Here is a 26,315-nt window from a genome sequence, read left to right as displayed (position 1 = left end):
TATCTGACAGGTTGTTTGCAAATATCGTCTCCCATTTTGTTGGTTGCCTTTTAGTTTTGCTGATTGTTTCCTACGCTGTGCAGAAGCTTTTTATTTTGATGAGGTCCCAGTAGTTCATTTTTGCTTTTGTTTCCCTTGCCTCTGGAGACGTGTTGAGTAAGAAGTTGCTGCAGCCAAGATCAAAGAGGGTTTTGCCTGCTTTCTCCTCGAGGATTTTGATGGCTTCCTGTCTTACATTAAGGTCTTTCATCCATTTCGAGTTTATTTTTGTGTATGGTATAAGAAAGTGGTCCAGGTTCATTCTTCTGCATGTCGCTGTCCAGTTTTCCCAGCACCACTTGCTGAAGAGACTGTCTTTATTCCATTGGATATTCTTTCCTGCTCTGTCAAAGATTAGTTGGCCATATGTTTGTGGGTCCATTTCTGGATTCTCTATTCTGTTCCATTGATCTGAGTGTCTGTACTTGTGCCAGTACCATACTGTCTTGATGATTACAACTTTGTAGTATAGCTTGAAGTCTGGGATTGTGATGCCTCCTGCTTTGGTTTTCTTTTTCAAGATTGCTTTGTCTATTCGGGGTCTTTTCTGGTTCCATACAAATTTAGGATTATTTGTTCTAGCTCTGTGAAGAATGCTGGTGTTATTTTGATAGGGATTGCATTGAATATGTAGATTGCTTTGAGTAGTATTGACATTTTAACAATATTTGTTCTTCCTATCCAGGAGCATGGAATCTTTTTCCATTTTTTTTGTGTCTTCTTCATTTTCTTTCATAAGCTTTCTATAGTTTTCAGTGTATAGATTTTTCACCTCTTTGGTTAGATTTATTCCTAGGTATTTTATGTTTTTTTGTGCAACTGTAAATGGGATTGATTCCTTGATTTCTCTTTCTGTCACTTCATTTTTGGTGTATAGGAATGCAACTGATTTCTGTGCGTTGATATTATATCCTGCAACTTTGCTGAATTCATGAATCAATTCTAGCAGTTTTTTGGTGGAATCTTTTGGCTTTTCCAACATCTCAATTCTTTATTGATGTCCATTTTAATGTCATTGTGGTAAAAAACATACTGATGATGATCTATCCTCTGTTTTTTGGCTTTCCACTTTTTTTTTTGTTTTTTTGTTTATGTTTTTTTTTTTGTAGACTAACCCCCTGCTGGTTTCTTCCGTGCCTGTGAAAACTGTTGGGTCAGCCAAGTACTTAGGCAGAGATGAGTCTCTTTCTCTCTGTGGTTTCCTTGCTTCTAAGATTACCCTCTACTTTCCAGCTGCTGTGCTAGCTTTGGACTCTGTACTCTGACACTTCAGGCTTTCTGCTGTCTAAGCTTATCATGGTGAGGGATTGTACTCAATAAAGAAATACATCAAACTCAGCTGATCTGCCATGTGTAGCTCTGTCTTTCAGGAGTAGATTTCTCTGCATTCTCTGCTAGCTATTTTGCAGTGCCCTGGAATCCTTCCCTATTCATGTACAGTGTACTTGTAGCTAGGCTTTTGGATAATTTAAGCTCTGAATTTGGGTCTCATTCTTTCTGTGGTTTGCTCATTGCCAGAATTTCCCCTTTAAATTTCCTGATGTTTTCTCAGCCCTGGATTCTGACCTCTGGCACCTTTAGTTGATAAGCCTGATGTGTTTTCTTCCGCTCTTTTCTGTAGTTATACCTGTGAGGTTTAGGTAGCATATCGGACCAGAAAGCCACAAAGTCATACTTCTTACCCCCTTCTCATTACGACTTTTCTAGATTAAACTCTCCCTTGGCTTTTCTTAGCTTTTGGTTGCTTTTCAGTACCTTTAATTTTGTTGTTGTTGTTTTAAATCTGATTTTTATAATTATTTTCTATGGATGGTTCATGTGACCTCTTCACTACTACTACAGTATTGCCTGAAGTTGCCCCCGCCAGAACAAATCACTTAAAAAAAATTCCCCTAAGACTCCAGGGGTGGTGTGTTACCCATTCTAGCCAATCCAAATATATTTCTCAGGCATTAGTAATTGGCTAAGGAATAAGGGCCACATGATATAAGTCAGAGTAATCAAAGACAAAGGGATTCCATTCTGGGATTGTTATTCGTGAGAAAGGATACCCTTTTGTCCCACAAACCTAGGAGGAAGGGCCCATTTGAGGAGGTAGAACCAAACGAAGAAAGAGAAATTAGGTACTGGTAAACTTTCAATCAATCTTCCTTATTTAAAGTGAACATTTTCCAAAGTTTTTACATTATGTGAGTTAATACATACACTTTTTTACTTTAGCCATTTTTGAGCTGGGTGTTTGGTACCTTTTGACCTAACACCTAACACCCTATACCCTCCATGATCAAATCTCTGACTACATCAAATTGATCCGGTACTATTCTCACTCTGGTCCCATTATCTTTCAGCCTCCTAAGCCTTTCACTTCTTCAGATATAAAACATTCTTTCCCAAATCAGGATCTCAAACATACTTCCCCTGTGTCTGGAAGATCTTCATGTGGCTGATTCTTTCTTATGGTTTGTCTCAGGTTAAATGTCCTAAGACACTAATTGGAGAATTCTCCTCTGTTCATAGTGTCTATGTAATTGTCCCACTATTATATATTTTTGCCCCTAATAATTTCCTCCATCATACTCTTCACAATCTAATTATACAGTTGGTGTTATTTTACTTACTTGTCCTTTTTCTGTGTTTAAAGGACAGGCACTATATCTGCTTTTTTTTAATCCACATTTATCCATTCAGGGATTGGCACAAAATATATGCTCAAGAAACAATTTTTGAAGAAAGGAAGGAGATGAACTTGCAGGACTTGGACATGAAAATTAGATGATAAATTAACTTTAATTAATACATTTTCTAGATGATGCTGTATTTTGTTCGGTAATACCAAACGGCTATGCAGATTTTAGCTGGGGATGGGCATTATAAGCCACATGGTAAAGAATCTTAAAGTATCAGCTGACCTTGCTGAAAACAGAAGGAATAAATAAAACCCTGCAAGTTCAAAGTTGTTATTTTATTCGAACTTCTTATTTAGAAGATGCCCAGGGCTTAAGTTTACATCACTAGTGAATCATCAAGGGAATGAGATAGACCTATTCTTGTGGGTTTAGGGATACAGCCAAAGTTTCATCCCAGTTTCTTTGAATATTTACATTATAGTATAAACTATCATTATTTTCCTTTTTAGATGATTTGTATATGTTGTAGGTATCTACAAATTTCATAAATAAAGGCCCTCAAACTTTCAAGTATCTAAACTTCCTCCAACTTAGTGGGTTTATTTAATGACGGATTTGATCACAAAGCACCCAATATTTTTGAAATATTATTTTACCTAACTTTTATGAGTAGAACTTTGTAGTTTTAACTTAGAATTTTAACAATAAATTACTAAAGTAAGGTAATATCTTAAAATCAATTAAGTACTCATAAAAATAAACCCTGTGCTATAGATTAAATTTTGTCTCTTCCCAGAAAACATACTGGAGTCCTAACTCCCAGTATCTCAGAATGTGACCTATTTGGAGATAGAGTCCTTACAGAAGATCAAGTTAAAATGAGGTTATTAGAGTGGGTTTTAAACCAGTATGACTGGTATCCTTATGAATGAGGGAAATTTGGACACAGAGACATGCACAGAGAAGCCCATGTAAAGACCTACAAAGAACACCTAGGTTACCAAAAGCTAAGAGAGAACCATGGAACAGATCCTTCCTTAGAGCCTCTTTGATTTCTGACTGCTAGCCTCTGAAACTGTGTGATGATAAATTGTAATCAGAGGCACTCAGTTTGTGGTACTTTGTTATGGCAACCCCAGCAAATTAATACACTTAGTATGTTTTTCAAAGCTGATTTAATAATTTTTTGCTCATTGTAAGTATTTTTTATTTATTAAAACATAGGTAAAATAAGATTTTGGAATTCAATTATTTTTAGTTTTCTATTTCATTACTCAAGTAAGTACAGTTGGATTTGAAGATAAAAGTATATATAAAATATTGTATATTTTTAGCATTTTAATCCGTGAACTCTAAATCCTTTCATCGATCTAACAAAAATGCTTATTACAAAAGAGGAACTGCTCCTATCTTTTAACAACAGTCATTTGCTAAACTGAATCAAAAGCTGTTTACCATGTTCAGTGTTAGAGAGTGGCAGCTTTTGTTCCCAAGGTTACCTAGGCTGTTAATGACTTGTTTTCTAATTTTATAACACCACAACTATGTGAAAGGAAAAATAGTAATTTTACATAAAATCCAGGCAGATCACAACTTAAATTGAGTGATGGAATTAGTCTCTCTGGTACACATAGCAACATCTAGGGCCCCAGATATGTTGCACCAAGAAGGGCACATTGGTTACCCTACCCAATGATGCATAATCTCTTCAAATTGAGAGAAAGCATTAAAGAAACCACATTGAGAGATGTTCTACAAAATACTGAACCAGTACTCTTGAATGTATCAAGGTCCTGAAAGACAAGTCTGAGGAACTGTCACAAATCAGGGAAAATTAAGGAGGTACAGCAACTAAACCTTAAAAGATCTGAATAAATTTTTAATTTTAATTAATTAATCAAGGTTAATTTCCTGGTTTTGAAAATTATTTTTTGTCACGTAAGATGTTAACATAGGGGAGGTTGAGACTCTGCTGTTTTTGCAACTCTTGTGAGCCCTAAAATAATCTCAAAATAAATACTTAAAAATTAAGACTTTATTTCCATGCCATGCATCATTTTAAATGTTAAAATATAAGGGTTAACTGGCTAAAAACGTTTTGAGACTGCAGGAATGAAATGAAGTTTATTTGGGGAAATGTTTTATCACCATTAACTATAGAATTCTTTCTGTTTGTTCTCTAATCAGAGATCAAGTTTATATAGTTTACACACTTTGAGTTCTAGAGTATTTGAAGATTAATATATTTAAGGATTTTAATATGCGAGCCAATCATTTGAGCATTTCTTGAATTGACAGTGATTTTGATGACGTTCAAGTTGTTTTTACACTTAGTCATTACTAGTGTTAAAATACGCACATAACCTTTATTTCAATGTGCTACCAGTTTTGATGATTATGCAGAAGTAAGCCTACCTGTATAGCAGAGGCTGATTTCGCAATGTTGTAAAATTATGCTTATAATTTTAAGTAAGTGGAGACAAGAGTTTGAAGACATGTTGCAACAAGTTTGGGAAGCATTGAAAGATTAAAGACATTTTTATTTCTAGTGCACAAAAGGCAACATTTGTGGAGTTCTCTCACAGTAAGCAGTCTCCTTGATTTTTAAAAAGATTAAATGCTTTAGCATACTTTTTATAATTATTCTTAAACTATTTTTTTAATATTTATTTATTTTGGAGAGAGACAGACCGAGTGTGAGTGGGGGAAGGGCAGAGAGAGGGAGACACAGAATCTGAAGCAGGTTCCAGACTCTGAGCTGTCAGCACAGAGCCCCACGTGGGACTCGAACTCATGAACCATGAGATCATAACCTGAGCCAAAGTCGAATGCTCAACCAACTGAACCGCCATGCAGGCACCCCTAATTATTTTGCTTCAATTGGCTATCAGGACTTTTCTAGTAGATAGGAGATTTTATTCAGTGGTAGTTTAGGTTCAAGGCATTAGTACAGTATTTATACTATTTTGTTCTCATGGGGGGAAAACCCTTATTGTGTTCTGGCATGAAATTCACCAACATTAATAAAGACACTTGCAGTTACCATGCCTTGTTAGTTACCATGGCTTGTTAGCAAGACACTGGCATTTGTGTAACTTCTTTAAATTACTTATACATAGATTGGCTAGCAGAATTTAAAAAGCTCTGCTAAAAAATATTGAGCTTATTATAATGGAAGTCAGAACTTAGGTATTACAGATGTATATTAATTTTTATTATTCAAGATGTGCGCATTATTATCTACCACTTAAAATAGAAACTAAAAGTTGCATTCATAATATTGAAACTATGTTTGAATATTAGTATCTGTTAAAAAGAATAATTGTAGTCTTCTAAAAGTATGTTCATCTTATGACATGATTTATCAGATTGCAAATGTTTTCTCAGAGCAAAATTTAAGAATTTTAATCATAACAAGTGTTTATTTTGGAGGATCTTCTGACATCAGGTATATTAATGTAGAAAAAAAATACTTCTCCAAAAATGGAACATTCTAATATCCAAATAACTTTATATTGTAGTCATGAGGTTAACAGAACCTGTTTGACTCATGTTGTATTTTGCTTCATGTAAGAAAAGTATTGTGTTATTTTTATTAATACACAATATGCTTTGTTTTAAATGTAGTTATGACATTCATTGAGCCACCACCAGTCCCTGATAAAAAGTCACTTTATGAACAGGAGCTTGAAATTTCAATATAGCTAAAGGCTAAGGATAGTGTTCTGGTGATGGAATCAAGGGTGTAATATAAACAGCACCCCCTGCTGTATAAGAAGATTAAAGCCATAACATAGAGTCCTTAAATCAGCATATAATTTCCCAAAGAGCTTTGAGTAACTTTGTGAATGCTTTTTATAATTGGAGGATAGAAAAAATGAGATATACAGTTGTTCCTTGAACAACACGGTTTGAACTGTGTGGGTCCCCTTATACAGACGTTTTTCCCCCAATAAATACCGTTTAGTACTATAAATGTACTTCTCTTCATTATAATTTTAACATTTGTAATATTAAAAAAATTTTTTAAATATTTATTTATTTTTGAGAGAGACAGAGACAGAATGCGAGTGGGTTAGGGGCAGAGAGGGAGGGAGACACAGAATCCAAAGCAGGCTTCAGGCTCCAAGCTGTCAGCACAGAGCCGGATGCAGGGCTCAAACCCACAGGCCGTGAGATCATGACCTGAGCTGAAGTCGGACACTCAACCAACTGAGCCACCCAGGTGCCCCTTAACATTTGTAATATTTTAATTGTAAGAATATTGTATAGAATATAGATAACATACAACATATGTGTTAATTTTGACTGTTATGTTGTCAGTAAGGCTTCCAGTTGACAATAGGCTATTAGTAGTTATGTTTTGGAAGGAGTCAAAAGGTATAGGTGGATTTTCACCTGCAGGGGGTGGGAGGAGGGGTGGCACCCCTTACTTCTATGTTGTGCAAGGATCAACTGTATTTTCAGTCATTCAAATAATTCCTGGTTGTTCTAGCCTTTTTAAAAGAAGAAGGAAACAAAACGACCATTTTAGCTGTCTGTATGCAGGTATTAGGAAGCATTGCCCTTGCAACTGATAACAGTTTGTTTTACGCAATGTTTTTTTTTTAATTTTTTTTTCAACGTTTATTTATTTTTGGGACAGAGAGAGACAGAGCATGAACGGGGGAGGGGCAGAGAGAGAGGGAGACACAGAATCGGAAACAGGCTCCAGGCTCTGAGCCATCAGCCCAGAGCCCGACGCGGGGCTCGAACTCACGGACCGCGAGATCGTGACCTGGCTGAAGTCGGATGCCTAACCGACTGTGCCACCCAGGCGCCCCTACGCAATGTTTTAAAGACAGTAAAAATGATTAAAAGATGGCTTTTTTCTTTATAACTTTACATTCTAGAAATGTAGTATGGTAAAAGATTGCAAACAATCATGAAAGTTCAAAAAAAAAACCCAAAACATGTCTGGGAAATTCAGGAATACTTCCTGGGCAATATGTTTTTGAAATAGTTAAGATAGATAAGATTATAAAAGGCAAAAGAAGTAAAAAAAACCAAAAAACAAAAAACATTACTTAGGTGGGGGATGTGAAGTAAAAGAAATAACGTGACCAAAAATACAACATGGGAAACATTTGTTGCTTAAGTACCAATTATGTTTCACACATGCCAGGTATTGGGGATACTGAGATAAATGAGATTCAGTTTTTGATCTCAAGGAGCTAAAATCCTAGTTTACCAATTATTTGCATAGAAGTGATAGTTAAAACAGTGAAAACACATGAATAACTGAGAAAGAAAGAATACAGGGGAAAAAAAGATAGCTGGACAAAACCTTTAACAATGCTTACAATTAGAAAAGAGAATCCAATAAAGCAAACCAGAAATATTATTAAGAGATACAGTTAAGAAGATGATCAAGACCGTTCCATGACCTGGAGCTTAAGGGTGAACATGGATTGTGTGTGTGTGTGTGTGTGTGTGTGTGTGTGTGTGTGTGTGTGTGTGTGTGTTTTAAGTCACCCTCCCCTCCCTCACTCCCCTGAATGTGGGTTTTAATAAGGAAGAGGCACTCAGAAAGGCCAGATTTATACAGAGAGGTTAAAAATGAGACATGCCAAGATTAGACATCATCATCATCCTGATGATTAGGAAAACTTTAGTAACTTTATAGACAAAATGGAAGAGAGGCTTGAGATTTGGCACAAATAGTAAAGATCCCAAGAAGTGGGGAGGGAACAGACATACAGGTAAGACTTTTATTTCAAGGTTAACTCAGGAGAGATGGCAATGAGATTGAGAATAAAGAATGGATAGGGTCGGTATGGTAGGAGATTGGGGGAGTCATGCTAAGAAGTAAGGAAATGGAAATGTGGAAACTGTGGGTAGAGTGCACACTCTTAAACTTAAGAGTTTAACATGTTTTGAGGTGGTAGAATTTTGAATGATCAAAACCAGTATGTGACCTAAATGGAATCAAGGAGGAAGTGGTAATTTAAAAAAAAAAAAGTCAGGGTTAAGTGTCTGACTTTGGCTCAGGTCATAATCTCACGGTTTGTGGGTTTGAGCCCCGCATTGGGCTCTATGCTGACAGATCAGAGTCTGGAGCCTGCTTTGGATTCTGTGTCTCCCTCTCTGTCTGCCTCTAATCCCTGTCTCTCTCTCAAAAATAAATAAACATTCAAAAAAAAAAAAAAAGTCAGGACCAGGGGTTGGTGAAGTAAGGCAAAAGAAAGCTAGGAAGTATACTTGTAAGTTTAAATGATTCATCAGAACTTCCTGTTCTGATTGAAGGTCTTTGAAATAAGTCCCATGGATGTACTTTTCATGAGTAGTGAATTAATTTGTTCAACAGATATTTACTGTATACTTTGTATGAAACACCATTTTTGGGTGTTTGGAATCTATTACTAGCTCCTATATATGAAAGTACCAGTTTAAATAATATTGAAATATTAACTTGTTTTAGACAATGTGGTATAAAAAATAGCTCAATAGTATTTAAGTTATGTTCAACTATGAGTTTCTTTCTTGAGGTCAGGGATTATGTCTCATTCTTCCTTGTATGCCAAATACTAAACATAGCACCTGACACTTCATAGGTATGTTTATGAAATGCCTGAATTACAGAAACTTTTGAATAAAGAACAGAATAATTCTGGAAGATTTTTACATGGAATTAGTATCTGTGTATTTTAAAAGGTGGTACAAAAACAATACTGAACTTATATATAATGTTAAGAGATTTTAATGAGAAAGCTATTTTTTATATCATTGACTTCTAGATTCTTGCTATAAAGGCAAAATACAGTAAAAAATATGAAATGCATTATGAAATCATTTCCCTTCTGTGTACAACTGTATCCATATATGGCAGAGGAAATCTCGAGTGTGTATTTTTGATAACGCATGGCATCACTATAATCATTATAATGTGGTCCTAGTGTTTTTTTACTAAATACAAAAGTGATAGGCCAATAGGGAATAAACCCTAAAGATTCCATTGTCACCTGGGTGTTTTCTATGCTTTAATTATCTTCACCAAGAGTTTTACAAGAAAGAGTAAAAAAATAGAATAAGTTAGCTTCTTTGTAATGTTCCCAGGCATAAATGTAACTCTGTGTACAGGACTATGCTTTCTTTTTTCCATTTGAATCTATGGTGAGTGAAGCTCATATTTTGTTAAAATTCTAGATTCACTTCCTTCTAGATATCCACTCTTTTTAGAGTTAAAAAAAAGAACATTTTTGTTATCAAATTGTGTATGATTGGTTCTTAATTACTGGTGCAAGAGTGACAACTTCATTTAAGTATTGTTCATGTTTTCTGTTCACGAGACTCCAAGATTTCTCATTTACTTCTTCACAAAAATAAAATTGATCTTTTAACTATGCATCTAGGAATGTTGACTACTAATTCATTAGCTGTTATGAAAGTATTTCGAGCAGTTTCTGACCCTTTATAATTTCAATCTGTTCTGAATTTTTATAATATTTGTGTAGTTTTGAGTTTACCCCACAGATTTTTTTCATATTAAATCATTGTTACATAAATAGAGTTGACAAATATAATTTAAGAATTATTATTTTATAAAATATAAATGAAAAGTGATTCTAAAATCCTCAAACTGGAATGGTTAGTTTAACTTGCTTATCAAGAAAACTGATGTAGAAGGAAAGGTAACTGATCATTAGTATGTTTATAAATGAAACATTTGATTAAGGGCATCTGATTGATGAAGTTGAAATGATTGGTAAGAACCAGGGATTTTACCTGTGAAAATAAATAAATACTAGTTCTTGATGTTACAGTTCATTTTTTAGAGAAACTAGCTGGGTTTTTGAGAATTTGCAAAAAAAAAAAAATTTTTTACACAATCTTTCTGGTGACCTGTTGCTACTCTTAGTGATTTTGAATGACCTTTTCTTATAGTATGCCCTATTTTTGTTTTGACTCAACTTTAGTGCTAATGTGGTCTAGAATTCTGATAACACAAAAGTACCAAATTCACAAAATTTCTGTTTAGGCTGTGATGAACAGAAACAGAGATTGGCTGACTTAGAAAGGATATCCAAGTCTGTCCTTCCCTTGTCCTCTCTCTTACAGTTTGTTTGTGGGCCTTCTTGCAAAGGCACTTTGAGGATCTTCCCGTGAGATCCAGTTACTGCGTTGTTATAATGGGAAATTCACCCTCAATTGGAACTTTTTACCTGATAAGCTGATATAAGATATAGTTGATGCAATTTATTTAAATCTTACTACTTCAGTTAAAAAGTGTTGTGTTATTTCAGTAAATAATACAGAGTTTATATTAATCTCTGAAGGTGGACTCTGACCTTTTTGATGACTTCCTCTTGGTTTTCAGGAATAAAAAAAGCAGAGGAGATATTTCCTTGATAACTAAATGACAACAAAAGTTTATTTATTTTTTTAACTTACATAATTACATTTCTCAAATGTGTTATGTTAAACCTAAATTGCAGTACACAGTTAGGTATGGTATAAGCAGGAGATAATAAGGAAGACTTACCCTTATTTTGACACAGAGCGTAATAATACCTTTTACACAGTAAATTCTTAAAATAGCCTAGAGTGTGGGATTTGATATTCTGTTTTCATAGTATCAGGCCAAGGAAACTTAATTATTTCCTGGAAGTTAAAGGAAGGTTTCCAAGTATTAACAAATTTCCTGCTATGTCTCTTAACAAAATATGAAAAATAAGTCATGGTTTTGATGGTGTAACATTTCAAACTGGAATCATGACACTCAGAACTAGATTCTCTTTAGAGTGGAAATTGAACAGTCACACATTTGAATTGAACATGATCTTTCCATCACAAAGTTCAAAATGACTTTTGTATTGATAACCACCCTTAGATGCATTTAGAAATATCTTAGTAGGTTTATTTATTAAATCTTTACGTTGTCTTTTACATTGCTTTATTAGGCCAAAATATAATCTGTTTTTGGTATGCACACTCCTCACATCAGAGGTATTGGACAGAGGCCATAGCTTCACTTCTAGTACATGGAACTGGGAATGCTTTGCCCACAGTGTATGAGAATCTGAGTAATGGTTGGTGACAAATCCTGGACTGACTTCATTGGTTTTCAACCTTATGTTAATAGAACGTTTTTATTTTCATTCTTATGAGTGTAAAATTTTGCTAAGAATGTAATGCATTAACAGAAAGTTCACTTCAGCAGGTCAAACTATATAATTAGTGAAAATTATGTACCTGAAACATTATTTTTCAAATCTCAAATTCAAAGTAAATAAGGTTATACCACTCATTTTGATATTTAGAGTACTTCAATATTTCTAGAAATATTCTATAGAGTGTGAAGAGCAAAAATACAAAAGAAAAAAGTGTAAAATAGAAATTTAATGGATAAGAAAGTTTAATTATGAACGCTGAAATCAGATAAATCTCATCTGTTTTTATAGTACAACTTTAAGTGTGTTTTTTTCCCTCCCAGGACATTTATTCAGAGCAGCTGGGGATCAACCGTTTAACCTGTCCACAGTGTCGAGTGCCTTCCCAATGGTCAGCCACCCAGTCTTTGGTCTACATTCAGCCAGCTCAGGGCATTCAGAATTTGGTGGTTTGGGGACACTTGGTACACCCACAGCCTTAGCCGCACATCCCCAACTAGCATCTTTTCCAGGTAAACATCTGTTACAAACAGTGTTCAAGGAGAGGAGGAAAGCTTGAAAATGTTCAAGCGGTAATTTGTTTATTAAATTGAACAAAAAGAGTAGTCTAATGCCTGGTATATTAAAACTCTTGTATAAGAATTGGCTCTGTCCTATTTACCATGTGCAAAAAACCCCACACGATTTGTGCTAGGTGGCAGTGCAATTATAGATATTCAAGTGTTTAGAGAAGGGGGCATCTGCCACAAAAGTGAATAATTAGGCCATGTTTTTCTCATGCCTTTTATTGAAATATAACATGCAGGGAGGTGTAAATATCTTAAGTGTAGAGCTTGATGAACTTTTCTCAGCTTTATTTGATTTTTAAAAATTATTCAACTCACAGTAGAAAGTACATTCCAGTTCTTACAATCAATATATCTATACTTTTATTTTGAGTTCTCACTTCCTAAGGAAGATGAACTTGGCTCTTAAATTTCTATATTTTTCCATATTTGATAAGAACAACTATAGATTTGCACCACTTGCATAGCAGCAAGACCAGAATTATCCCAATTCTATAGATGAGAATTCAGGAGCTCCGTAGGACATCAGTTAAAGCTTAAATTGGACAAACATGCTATGATTTGTCTCATTATGTTATTTTGAAAGTCTAAACTTTAATGTGTTTCTGGTGATTGATTTTACTTTAATAAATTTTAGTAAGGGACGCATGGTTTAGTGTTACATAAAATAGCTTAAAAATTAGAGCATAATTCTAGAGACAAATAGACCTGAATTTAAATGTGACTGCTACCTTGAACAAGTAATATGACCACTCTGCCTCAGTTTTCTCATCTCAAAAATGAGGATAAATAATAGTACCTGCCTCTTAGTGTTCTTGTAAAGATTAAGGATAAGCCATATCAGTACTGATTGCAAAGTTTAGCATATATAGTTAGTACATAATTGTAGTTATCATTATTATTTCCTCTTGCCCACTTTAATGGGTAATAAATTGTCAAGTGCTCCTTTAAAAGGAAACAAGTATCTCATTTTAACTATATACAGAATGGAAAGATGTTTAGATGTATATTTCAAGTACTGTTTTTTGAGTCATATTATTCCTTTAATTCAGTTGTTTGGGAGAGAGGAGCTGAAGGGGAGGGATAATGTGACTGCAAAGTTAAAATGAAGTCTTAAACTAAGTTTTAGCATTTGCTTTAAAAATACTGATAGGAATTTATTTTGGCCAGTTTCTAGCATGGTTGCTTAGCAAGATGATCAATTCAATAGATATTTGCTGAAATCTAGGATTTCTGAACAAAAATCAAAATAGATAGTAGGAGTATAGTTACTAATTATCTTAAATTTTTAAAAATCATTTTATTGTAGTTATCAGACCCAGATTTATCTGGTATGTAATTTGAGGAAATTCTTAGATGGTAACTTAAATTATCATACCATACATAGCTTTTGAGTATTACTAAGCCACAATATAATTATTATATTATTAAAATCAGATACTATCTGCACTGATAGTTACCAGTGATAATGAATAGTTTATCACAGTGATAAATGATAGTTATCAGTTGTAAAGAGTTACTCATCTGGATTTAAATACTGTTGATAACTTCCACTGTACAGAAAAAAAGTTAATAACTTCTCTAGCCTACCTGGACGATTCACTCATTCATTTATTGTACAAAGTTCTTTGAGCATCTGTCATGTTCTGTGTGTTGAGGAATACACTCACATTGTATGTGTTGTTTACAGTTTTTAGGAGGTAGGTAAACAATTACAAGCAGTCTTTAATAGTGAAAGTATTGTCTATATAAGCATACTGTTTTTGCCAAATGAACAGAGACTATGCCCAGACCCAGAGGACTCATTTTTCAAGTTGTAGATTTGGTATAATTTAAATTTAAATTCTCTATAATTGCCTTTATTTAAAAGAGTAATCATTTAAATGCCAAATTTTTGAAATCACCTTAAAAAATAAGACACACAAGGAAGAAATTACTAGAAATTTTAAATAAGGAATAATTTAATTCAGATGATTGAATCAATGATGCAAAATAATTTCATGGATATTAGTGTGATATTATTTCTTTTTTATATTGAAATAGCATTTCACAGTAATCTCTTTTAAAATATAATTTTTGATAATTATATTTTTGTATCATCATGAATTCTGTGAAGCATCTGGCTGTATCAAGTACAAAAGATTTTACAAGTCTGCTATATTTTCTAGGTTCAATATCATCTAAAATATTAAACTCTTGCAGTTGAATATGATTAATATTGCCAATATGCTGTTACCTCATTTAAATACATTTGGAAACTCATCATGTGCTGGGTTATGTACTCCCTATTTTGTATATTTTATCTTATCAACAAGCTAGTTTGTGAGTGACTAAATTTGCTTTCTATTTTCTTAAATTTGGAAGATAAATAAGCTTGTCGCTTAACAAAAATTATATTATTTCTTATGAAATATTAGACATTTGCAAAGTTTAGTCAGAAGCTTTACCATCTTCATATTTTTATTTGATTTATTGTATTTACTTGTTTGTTTGTTTTTTTGTTTGTTTGTTTGTTTTACCTGTAGTGTCAGTTTAAATATACCATATTCATTTGCCAATTTTTTTTTCTATTCCCCATTGCGTACATATTTTATAGTAATGCTCTAAAGTACAGTGTTATGGTTATGTTTTTTTCTGGGGTTATATCTAAAGTATTTGAATCTTATACTTTGATTACCTTACTGATTTGTTGGTTATTTATAAAGTCTATACATTCAGCTGGAATGCTTTAATTATAGACTCTATATTAACTAATATAAATACCTTTAGGAAACCTCAGTCCCTTTTTATTATCTATCTGGTACCTAGGTTTCAAACCTATAAATAATAATAGATTGCAACTGTGCTGATACAAGCTCCAAATACACAGTTTTTCTTCCCACCTACATACACTTCTTTCATCTAAACAATGGATAAATGATTAATGCCTTTGTATAGTTATTCTTGGTTCAGTTTCCGTCATTCAGGCACTGCTAAATATGCATTGGTGTCATTTCACTAGCAGTGCCTTCCTGCAGTGCGGAAGAATAGTTTTTGCAGTTTTCTGCTTATGCTGTCTCTTAGACCTTTTAGAATAGCAGCTACCATGAACATTTCACTTGGCAAAATCTGATGATGACGGTGAACATTGCATTACATTCTATTTTTAATGAAGAGATATTCCTGCAAAAGATTTAAAGATCACACAATACCCTGACGAATATTGAATGTTTCTTATATTATTGGTGTTTTTTTTTCTATAATTTCCTTCTGGTAGTTACAGTCAAAGAAAAATATAGCATATCTCTTTGATGATTAGCCTCAAAGGTAATAAATGATTTGTTACTGGCAGGTTAGCCAAGTGGAAAGATTATTTCTGAGATTTTAAATGGGGTAATACAAGACTTTCTTTTGGATTATTTTCAAATCTCTTCTTAATCTTCACCCTTTTTGGAAAATATATTCTATAAAATTTGGCTTCTCTCCTTTTCTAAAAGTTGAAACTAAGAGCCACTGTTTGAACATTTAAATTGCATTTGATGATTTTCTACCATTGAGTCATTTTACATTATTAAAACAATCATCTTTATCTGTAATTATGAGAGAAAATATAAACAAAATCCAAGTTTTCTTCATTAAATTTATGGAGAGGAATTTTATAAACCTTTCATATTTTAATATGACTTGTTTTAGAAATCTTTGAATGCTTTTCATTTCTTAGAAAAAAACCCACGCTGATTTTGATATCTTTATGTTTTTGTTTGAGTATAGAATATTTTCTTTCATAAATGCATTTGAGGTATACCGGTTTACAGTAGCAGTCTTTGTATTATTATTTATGATTTATCAGACCCAGATTTATTAGTTTGTAACTTGAAGAAATTCTTAACATAGGTTGTAGATGGTAACAAATTCTAAGGTTTTAAAATAGATTAGTGTATTCTTAAATATTGTTTCTTTGCTAATTTTGAAAATTATGGTTTAAGTTATCAAAGAGTCAAATAGTTCTTTAATATTCCAAGTTTTCCATTTTATTTTTAAAACCATAGACTACCTTTATTCTTCATAAACTTGAACTCAAGGAGCTGCTAAGTAAAGATCCTTGGATATTTATTATCTTAATGAGAGGAATGATGAGTGTACAATATCTAATCAACTATCTTATAGTTAGATGATCAGAACTATGTGTGATTCAGCAATTTTGTTCCAAGATTAAACTTGAAAATTACAAGAATTGTTACATCAACTAGAAAGCTAATTCACGTACTTTTGTTTGTTTGTTTGGTGTTTGGTTTTGAGGTGCAGAATGGTGGCGAACAACAGATGTTCATACTCGTACAGGGGCGACCTTCTTTCCACCATTGCTGGGAATTCCACCGCTGTTTGCTCCTCCAGCCCAGAACCATGATTCTTCTTCCTTCCATTCAAGGACTTCAGGAAAAAGTAATAGAAATGGTCCTGAAAAAGGTATTTATATTAACTTAAGTGAGGTCCTACAAGTGCTCCATTTCAATACCTATTTTCAGTAGAGTTTAGATTTAATGACATTTATATAACATTGTACTAGACACCTTTTTCATACTGTCTTGCTTAATCTTACAATGATGACTCTTAGAGATTGGAAGTATTCTCATTTCTCATCCAAGTTTAAATAAATGATTCAAGGACCACTTACATGTAAATGTGGCATGGGCAGGACTTGAACCCAGGCCTTCTAACTCCCAGCTCCACTGCTTTTTCCTCTGTATCTCATTACCTCTTTTGTGTAACCCAAAATAAGATATTACTTCTTCTGTAATTCAGCATTAAATTCATCAAAATTAATATCCAAGTCCTCCTTTTTTCTTTTAACTGATTTTTAATATTGCTGTAGTTGATAACTGTTGCTAGAAGAGCATCTGCAAATTATAATAGCATTTTAGATGGTTTATTATTATCTTTTTTTACTTGAGTAAGAGTTGTCAGTGGGTTTGTTCTGAAAGGGGAAATATTTGCATTTAATTATATTTATTTTTTCTTTGTTTTTAATTTTATTTTTAATTTTTTTTAATTTACATCCAAATTAGTTAGCATATAGTGCAACAATGATTTCAGGAGTAGATTCCTTAGTGCCCCTTACCCATTTAGCCCATCTCCCCCTCCCACAACCCCTCCTGTAACCCTCAGTTTGTTCTCCATATTTATGAGTCTCTTCTGTTTTGTCCCCCTCCCTGTTTTTACATTATTTTTGTTTCCCTTCCCTTATGTTCATCTGTTTTGTCTCTTAACGTCCTCATATAAGTGAAGTCATAGGATTTTTGTCTTTCTCTGGCTGACTAATTTCACTTAGCACAATCCCCTCTAGTTCCATCCACGTAGTTGCAAATGGCAAGACTTCATTCTTAATTATATTTCTAAACGTTATTTTAATTGAAGTGAAATTCAGATAAATATAAAGTTACCATTTTAAAGTGAATAATTCAGTGAAATTTAATGTATTCACAGTACTGAACAACCACTACCTCTATCTAGTTTCAAAACATTTTCATCACTCCAAAAGGAAACTCCATACCCCTTAAGCAGTTTCTCCTCATTCTTCCCTCCCCCAGACCCTGGCAACCACTAACTTGTGCTCTGTTTCTATGGATTTACCCATTGTGAATATTTCATACAGATGGAATCATCCAATATGTGACTTTTTGTGTCTGATTTCTTTCACTTAGCATAATGTTTTAGAGAGTCCTTCATATTGTAGCATATATCATTACTTCATTTCTTCTTATGACTGATTAATATTCTTTTGTATAAACATGTTTATTTTTATTTTCAAGGTGTAAATGGGTCAATAAATGGAAACACTACATCATCTGTATCTGGTATCAACACACCTGTACTATCCACTACTGCTTCAAGTTCTGTGGGACAAAGTAAAAGTATAAGCTCAGGTGGAGGAAATCGAAAATGTAATCAGGAACAAAACAAAAACCAGCCTTTGGATGCTAGAGCTGACAAAATAAAAGATAAGGTAAGTTACTCTTCCTTCTAGGACAAATATACAACAGATCATTCTAAAGGTCAAACCACCTGACTCTGTGGAATCATTTCTTATGAATTACCAACTCTTATTTTTACACGTTTATTTTTATGGTGTGATGCTAATATTATGTCTCTTAAAAATTAAAACTCTCAGCACCAGTATAAATAATACAAATAGCAATAATAGCTAAGATTTATGGAGAACTTACTACATACCAGCTCTACTCTAATCATTTTGCATATCACACCTATTTTAATCCTGTCTATACCTCTAATGAGCTAGGTATTGCAATTACACATGGGGAAACAGAGCCTCAAAATAGTTGGCTGGTAAGTGGCCAGTATTTGAAGTCAAGCAGGTTGACCCCAGAGCCTATGTTTTTAGGAAAACAAAAATAAGAAAACATTATGGGAAGTTTCAAATATATAGAATAGACAGAATAGCATAATAATCTTGTGCACCTATTATTCAGTTTCAGCAGTCATCCCCTCATGGCCAATTTTATTTCATTTTATCCCCAACTATACAGGTTATCAATTTATGCCTTTCAGCTCTATAAATTCACCCTCTTCTCCTTTGCCAATTGGCACAGTGTTAGACTTTGTCAGCAGAGGATCTTGGAGAATCCCTGGAAGAGGAAAGGGCTTCTGTTTCTGTTTCTGGTGTTTTCTTCTTGCTCTTATGCCGTGGTTGCCAGTGGGTAGCTTTGTCACCATCTGGCTGCTTCTCCATGGGCTCTGTTCAGGAGAACTGGTAGTACACCCATTCTAGTGGGTTTCATGGGCATCCCAGCAGGGACCTTATTAGTAAGTTTTACCCAAACAGCAGTGGGTGGCTTTCTAGCTAATTTTACTGGCACCCTAGCTCGGAGGTTTCCAGCAACTTTTCCTGGCACTCCAGCTGGCATGTTTTCTATTTGCCAGCCTGACCTGTGATACCTCAGTTAGCTTTTCTGCCAGACAGTGGGCAACAGCCACCTCCTCTCCAACAAAGTCTGAAGTTCAGCCTTAGGTGAATGAGGTTGGAAGAGAGAGACTGTCTTCCAAGTTTACCTTTATTTTAGTACTGTACCTGTGCCCTACAGTAAGTGGCTACTCCATACATCTGCTATTTCAGTATTCTTTTTTTTCCCCTGTTAGGGCTGCATTATTTAATGTTCGGATAAGTCAAACAAGCCAGTGCAATAAGGCATGAATATTAAAAAGGGGATATAGTGATGGAGAGGAAGACAGGTTTATCATTATTTGCAGATGACAGTATCTATTATTATTGCTTTGCTATTTGATAGTTGCAATGCCTCTTTAATATAGTTTTGTGATTTAGGTCAATTTTTAAGGAGGTCTTCAGACATTTGTTAAGAGGCACAGACATAGGGAGGTGAATATAGGCAACATTTAAACTTGGGCAGCTCTCAAAGTTATTTTTATGTGCTCACTGCAATAATCCTAACTGGGGGGAATTTTAGCCAAGTGACTTACAGAGGCCATATTTCTTTAAAGGGTGGGCTCCTAGGATACCAGGCAGTGATGTGGGTGGAAGAGGCCTTTCTCTACCTGCCTGTCCCTGAGTTTCTTCCACCTCTAGAGCCTTTCAACAAGCTGGGACCCTAGTATTATATGCAAGGCAGTCAGCTGTAATTAACTGCACAACATTGGGCCCTCACAAGGCTGCCTTGCCAAATAACAGCAAACCACATTGTGGTAAACTCTCTCCTCTCGCCAACTCTGGTTATGTGGGACTAGAGCCCTTCCAACAGTGGCCTGCCCACAGCCAGAAATGCATCAGCAGGCTGCACAACGAAGTGCCCTCACCAGGGGAGCCCTGGCCTGGGAAGAGAGTGATGTGCCGGCTCCCTGTGGTTTCTGTATCCTTGCTCTCCCTACACCCAGCCATGTAAGTTCCATTTTCTTTCTTTTTCTTTTTCTTTCTTTCTTTCTTTTTCTTTCTTTCTTTCTTTCTTTCTTTCTTTCTTTCTTTCTTTCTTTCCTTTCTTTTAAATATTTATTTAATTTATTTTTTAAATTTATATCCAAGTTAGTTAGCATATAGTGCAACAATGATTTCAGGAATAGATTCCTTAATTCCCCTTAACCATTTAGCCCATCCCCCCTCCCACAACCCCTCCTGTAACCCTCTGTTTGTTCTCCATATTTAAGAGTCTCATGTTTTTGTCCCCCTCCCTGTTTTTATATTATTTTTGCTTCCCTTCCCTTATGTTCATCTGTTTGGTCTCTTAAAGTCCTCATATGAGTGAAGTCATATGATTTTTGTCTTTCTCTGGCTGACTAATTTCACTTATGATTTGTTTCATGGGCATTCTCATTAGTATGAGCTCCAAGGAGCTATGTCCACACTGCTGCCCCCTTCTCTGCATGCACTCCTTACTCCCATAGTGTTTTTTTTAACATATAAAACTAGTATTTTTAATTGAAAAATATGTAATAAAGCTGTTTTCACCTTTTTGGAGAAATGTTCTTTTTTAAATTCAAGTTATCATTAACATACAGTGTTATATTAGTTTCAGATATACAATGTAATGATTCAACAGTTCTATACATTACTTAGTGCTCATCAGGATAAAGATACCCTTAATCCCCTTTATCTATTTCACCCAGCCCCCACCCACCTGCTTTCTGGCAACCACCAATTTGTTCTCTGTATTTAGGAGTCGATTTTTAAATTTCTCTCTTCTTTTCTTTGTTCATTTGTTTTGTTTCTTAAATTCCATATATGACTGAAATCATATGATATTTGTCTTTTTCTGACTGATTTCACTTAGCATGATAACTCTCTAGCTCTATCCATGTTGTGGCAAGTAGCAAAATCTCATTCTTTTTTATGGCTGAATAATATCTACTGTAATATATACATCACATCTTCTTATCCATTCGTATATTGATGAACACTTGAGTTGCTTCCGTATCTTGGCTATTGTAAATAATGCTGAATAAATATAGGGGTGCATATACCTTGTTGAATTAGCACTTTCATTTTCTTTGGATAATACCCAGTAGTGCACTTACTGAATCATATAGTAATTGTATTTTAACTTTTTGATGAATCTCCATGCTGTTTTCCAGAGTGGCTGTACCAATTTATATTCCCACCAATAATGCATGAGGTTTTTTTCTATATGGCCTTGCCAGCACATCTTATTTCTTTTATTTTTGATTTTAGCCATTTTAACTAGTGTAAGGTGATAATTTGTTGTGGATTTGATTTGCATTTCTCTGATGAGTGATGGGTGATGTTGAGTACCTTTTCATCTGTCTGTTGGCCGTCTGTATGTCTTCTTTGGAGAAATGTCTATTCAAGTCCCCTACCCATTTTTAAATCAAATTATTTGGGGTTTTTTTAGCATTGAGTTGTATTAAGTTTTTTATATATTTTGGCTATGAACCCCTTATCAGATGTACCATGAGTAACTATCTTCTCCCATTCAGCAGGTTGCCTTTTTTGTTTTGTTGATGGTTTCTTTCACTGTTGCAAAATCTTTTTACTTGATAAAGTCCTAGTAGTTTAATTTTGCTTTTGTTTCCCTTACCTGAGGAGACACAGATAGAAAAATGTTTCTATGGCTGATGTCTAAGAAACTACTGCCTGTGTTTTCTTCTAGAAGTTGGCTATTCAGAATCTCCTGTGGTTCCATACAAATTTAGTAGTATTTCTTCTAATTCTGTGAAAAATGTTGTTGATATTTCAATAGAGATTGCATTAAATCTGTAGACAGCTTTAGGTAATATGGACATTTTAATAATATCGGTTCTTCCAGTCCATGAGCATGGAATATATTTGTATTTGTTTGTGTCCTTTTCAGTTTCTTTCATCAATGTTTTGTAGTTTCCATATACAGGTCTTTCACCTCCTTGGTTTATTTTTAGGTATTTTATTATTTGGGTGCAATTGTAAGTGGAATTGTTTTCTTAATTTTTCTTCCTGCTATTCATTATTAGTGTATAGAAACGCAACAGATTTCTGTAGATTAATTTTGTATCTTGCAACTTTACTGAGTTCATTAATCTGTTCTAGTAGTTTGTTGGTAGAGTCTTTAGGATTTTCTATATATAGTATCATGTCAACTGCAAATAAGGAAGAAGTTTTACCAATTTGGATGCCTTTTATGTATTTTTCCCCCCTTCGGTAATTGCTGTGGCCAGGACTTCTAGTACTAGGTACCAGGACTTCCATTATAAAAGTGGTAAGGATGGACATCCTTGTCTTGGTCCTAATCTTAGAGGAAAAGCTCTCCTTTTTTCATGATTAAATATGATGTTAGCTGTGGGGTTTTCATATATGGCCTTTATTATGTTGGGATATGTTCCTTGTAAACTTACTTTGTTGATAGTTTATCATGAATTAATGTTGTACTTTGTCAAATACTATTATGGATCTACCGAGATGATCAAACGTTTTCTATCTTTTCTCTTATTAATATGATGTATCACATTGATTTGTGAATATTGAACCACCCTTGCATTTCTGGAGTAAATCCCACTTGATTGTGGTGAGTGACTTTTTTTGGATTCAGTTTGCTAGTATTTTGTTGAGGATTTTTGTAATGTTCATTGGAGATATTGGCCTGTAGCTTTCTTTCTTTTTTTTTTTTTTTTCCTTTTTGTAATGTCTTTATCTGGTTTTGGTATCAGGATAATGTTGGTCTCATAGAATGAACTTGGAAGCTTTCCTTCCTCTTCTATTTATTGGAAGAGTTTGCAAAAAGTAAGTATCTCTTCTTTAAGAGTTTGGTAGAATTCACCTGTGAAGCCATCTGGCGTTTGTTGGGAGCTTTTGATTATTGATTCAGTTTCATGACTAGTAATTGATCTCTTCAAATTTTCTATTTATTCTTGATTTAGTTTTGTAAGATTATATGTTTCTGGGAATTTATCCATTTCTTTTGGGTTGTCCAGTTTGTCAGCATGTAATTTTTCAGAGTATTCTTTTATAATCCATTGTATTTCTGTGATACCAGTTATTATTTCTCATCTTTCATTTCTGATTTTATTTATTTGAGTCCTGTCTTAATTTCTTGATGAGTCTGGCTTAAAGGTTTATCAATTTTTTTTTATCTTTTCAAAGAACCAGCTCCTGGTTCTTTTAGTCTCTTTCATTTATTTCTGCTCCAATCTCTCTCATTTATTTCTGCTCCAATCTTTATTATTTTTGTTCTTTTACTGGCTTTGAGCTTTGTTCTTTTTCTCTTTACTTTTGGTTGCAAGTTTAGATTGTTTATTTGAGATTTTCTTGTTCCTTTAGGTATACCTGTATTGCTATAAACTTCCTTCTTGAACAGCTTTTGCTGCATCCCAAAGATTTGGGACTGTTGTATTTTCATTTGCCTCCATATATTTTTTGATTTCCCCTCTGATTTCTTAGTTGATCTATTCATTGTTTTGTAGTATGTTATCTAGACTTCATGTAGTTGTGTGCTTTCCAATTTTTTCTTGTGTTTGGTTTCTAGTTTCATACGTTGTGGTTGGAAAAGATGCATGATATGATTTTAGTCTTTTGGAATTTATAGAGGCTTCTTTTGTGGGCTAACATGATCTATCCTGGAGAATGTTCCACATGTACTTAAAATAATGTGTTTTCTGCTGTTTGGGGATGGAATGTACCTCTTAGAAATAGTGCTGAAATCTAGTAACATCTGTACTCTCCAGTGCTTCCACAGTATACAAGGCATTGAGCAAGCAAGACTTTAGCAGCATACGTATGAAATAGATTCTGTCCTTAGCTTTAGTAAGGAATCTACATCGACATTTCTAAGCAAAATCAGTGCTATTAAAGTAAAAAATATTTCCTGTAGCAAGTAGTAAAAACTTACAGGGGCACTTTTTTAATGATATAAAGTGTTGGATTCTGAGGTACCGTGGTGGTGTCTGTAGGCATCTATGTTGAAATGACACTAGAGAGAGGTTGGTTATCAAAGTGAGGGATACTAGAACTTAAAATTTCAGAAAAAGAGCGCTTCTGCCTCTGGGTAAGTCATTGTCTGGCATGAATTTGTGGTAGTAGGTTGTCAAGTAAAATGGGAATGAAGGACATTGGAACTAAGGAAGAAAATCTTATATATATTTTTTGCCCAGTGTTTTTCCTTTTTAAAAGCTTTTTAAACATTGCTTCGGTAACCTTTTTCATGTGTAGTTTGAAAAAAATGTTCTTCAGCTAATTTCGATAATTCCTTCTGGGGGTTGCTATGTCAGTAGTGTTCATTGACAATCATTAAGTCCAATTCCCTCATATAGAATGTGTGATTATTTAGAATAAATGTAGATATTTCAAATTAAACAATATAAGTCACAGACTAAAATACATATACAGCCTGTTGGGGGGAAAAAATAAAACAATTCAAGTTTAAATAAGTTCCACTCCTGCTATTACAAGTCAGTAACAAGCTACTTTTTACATGCAGACAGTCTTCTTAAAAACATAAGTGAGTTTTTGTGGTTTTAAAATAATTTTATGTTATCACTCCTTCCAGTGTTTCCTATCCCCCTCAGACTAAAATCCTTGTCAAGTCTTATAAGACCCCATATAATCTGACCCCTGCCAGTCCATTCAACCTTGTTTCCTGTGGCTCTTTCTCTCTCTGGATCCCTGTGCTATAACTGATAGCTGACCTTTCCAAGTCTTTGAACATATCAAACTTATTTCATGGCTGTTGCCTTTGGTCTTTCCCCTGTGTTGAAAGGCTCTACTTTTATCTTCATGTGAGTGTCTCTCACTCTCCATTTAGGTCTCAGCTCAAAACGGTCTTACCTGATAACTGCACCTAAATCTTTATGCCCATCCTCACCCCCAGCACACACAATCAATCCAAGAATCCTATTTTAGTTGTGGTATACATCACTAAAAACACCTAATTATATTGTTTGTTGATTCTGTTCTCCCTGTTACCACTAGGGCAGAGTTGCTGTCATACCCTTGTATCCCCAGAGACTAGAGCAACTATGTCTGGTACATAATAGCCTTGAATTTGTTTTGTTATTGAAAGAAAGAAGTATACAATGAAATGAAAGTTCAAGGAGAGGATTCTTAAAAGCTTTCCTAGCTTGGAATAGGGTGCGAATGGTGGTTAATAAGCTCTTTTTTGATCACTTTTTGATAACCTAAGAAGATTCATTTTTAAAATGTTTAAGTGACAGGAAAGAGACTTACTACTTAATTGTGTACTTAATTGTGTGTGACTACAAAAGACACACACACACACGTAATAGAGATTAAGGAGATGAAATTGATAGTACTGAAACTTATTTTCTCTTTTCCTCTAATACCTCGACTTGTCTATTAACTTCTATATATTTTTTTTTAATATGGGGACTAAATTTGTTACATTATAGAGGCACAGACTCTTTGTATACTGTCAGTGTATGGTCTGCAAAGACCACCTGCACCAGAATCACATTAAAGTGCTTGTTAATGTAGATGCCTGTGTCCTGTTTGGAATTGGGACTCCAGAATCTGCTGGTTGTTGCAAGTTCAGCAAGTAAATATTTTGCACATTAAAACTTTAGAACCCACACCTCTAGACCCACTCTTGAGGCATGTAGACTCCCTTTCTCGTGCCACCTTTAAATTAAAAACTATACAGATTACTTGGGTATTGGAATAGGAGTTTATTTTTCTCTGGTAAATTACTGTATCTCACTTTTTCCTTTCCTTTCTTAGCCTCTAGTAAAACCCAAAGTGATAACTTCTGTTTAGACTCCATGATTTTCATAATCTTGCTATACATGCTTAGAAACCCCTAATAGATTTTGGTTACAATGAAGAAGCTGTTTCTCTGCCAAATAAATGGTAGACTTAATTTTTCTATATTACTATTGTTTCCCTTTAATCTCTACTTTGGTCTTTTTCATTCCGTGTTACCCACATTATTTCTCATCACTCTTGCTATACTCTGAGGGAAAGAGATAGTTCAAGGAATAATGGTAACCGG

At 34.2% G+C, this 26,315-nt stretch overlaps 1 protein-coding gene across 38 annotated transcripts in view; it reads left to right on the top strand.

Moving 5' to 3' along the window:
• BAZ2B (bromodomain adjacent to zinc finger domain 2B) overlaps positions 1-26,315 on the top strand; it is a 326,925-nt gene that overhangs the window by 188,946 nt on the left and 111,664 nt on the right. For 20 of the 38 annotated variants that reach the window (XM_043576827.1, XM_043576822.1, XM_043576802.1 and 17 more), the window contains 3 exons: positions 12,139-12,327; positions 16,660-16,827; positions 18,171-18,364. In XM_043576827.1, the coding sequence (XP_043432762.1) occupies positions 12,139-12,327; positions 16,660-16,827; positions 18,171-18,364 (551 nt within the window). The remainder of the gene's footprint in view (positions 1-12,138; positions 12,328-16,659; positions 16,828-18,170; positions 18,365-26,315) is intronic. The other 18 variants (XM_043576832.1, XM_043576821.1, XM_043576830.1 and 15 more) reach the window with 3 other exon arrangements.

This window comes from Prionailurus bengalensis, chromosome C1, assembly GCF_016509475.1.
Source record: "Prionailurus bengalensis isolate Pbe53 chromosome C1, Fcat_Pben_1.1_paternal_pri, whole genome shotgun sequence".
NCBI lineage: Eukaryota > Metazoa > Chordata > Mammalia > Carnivora > Felidae > Prionailurus > Prionailurus bengalensis.
This window is presented reverse-complemented; position numbering and strand designations above follow the sequence as displayed.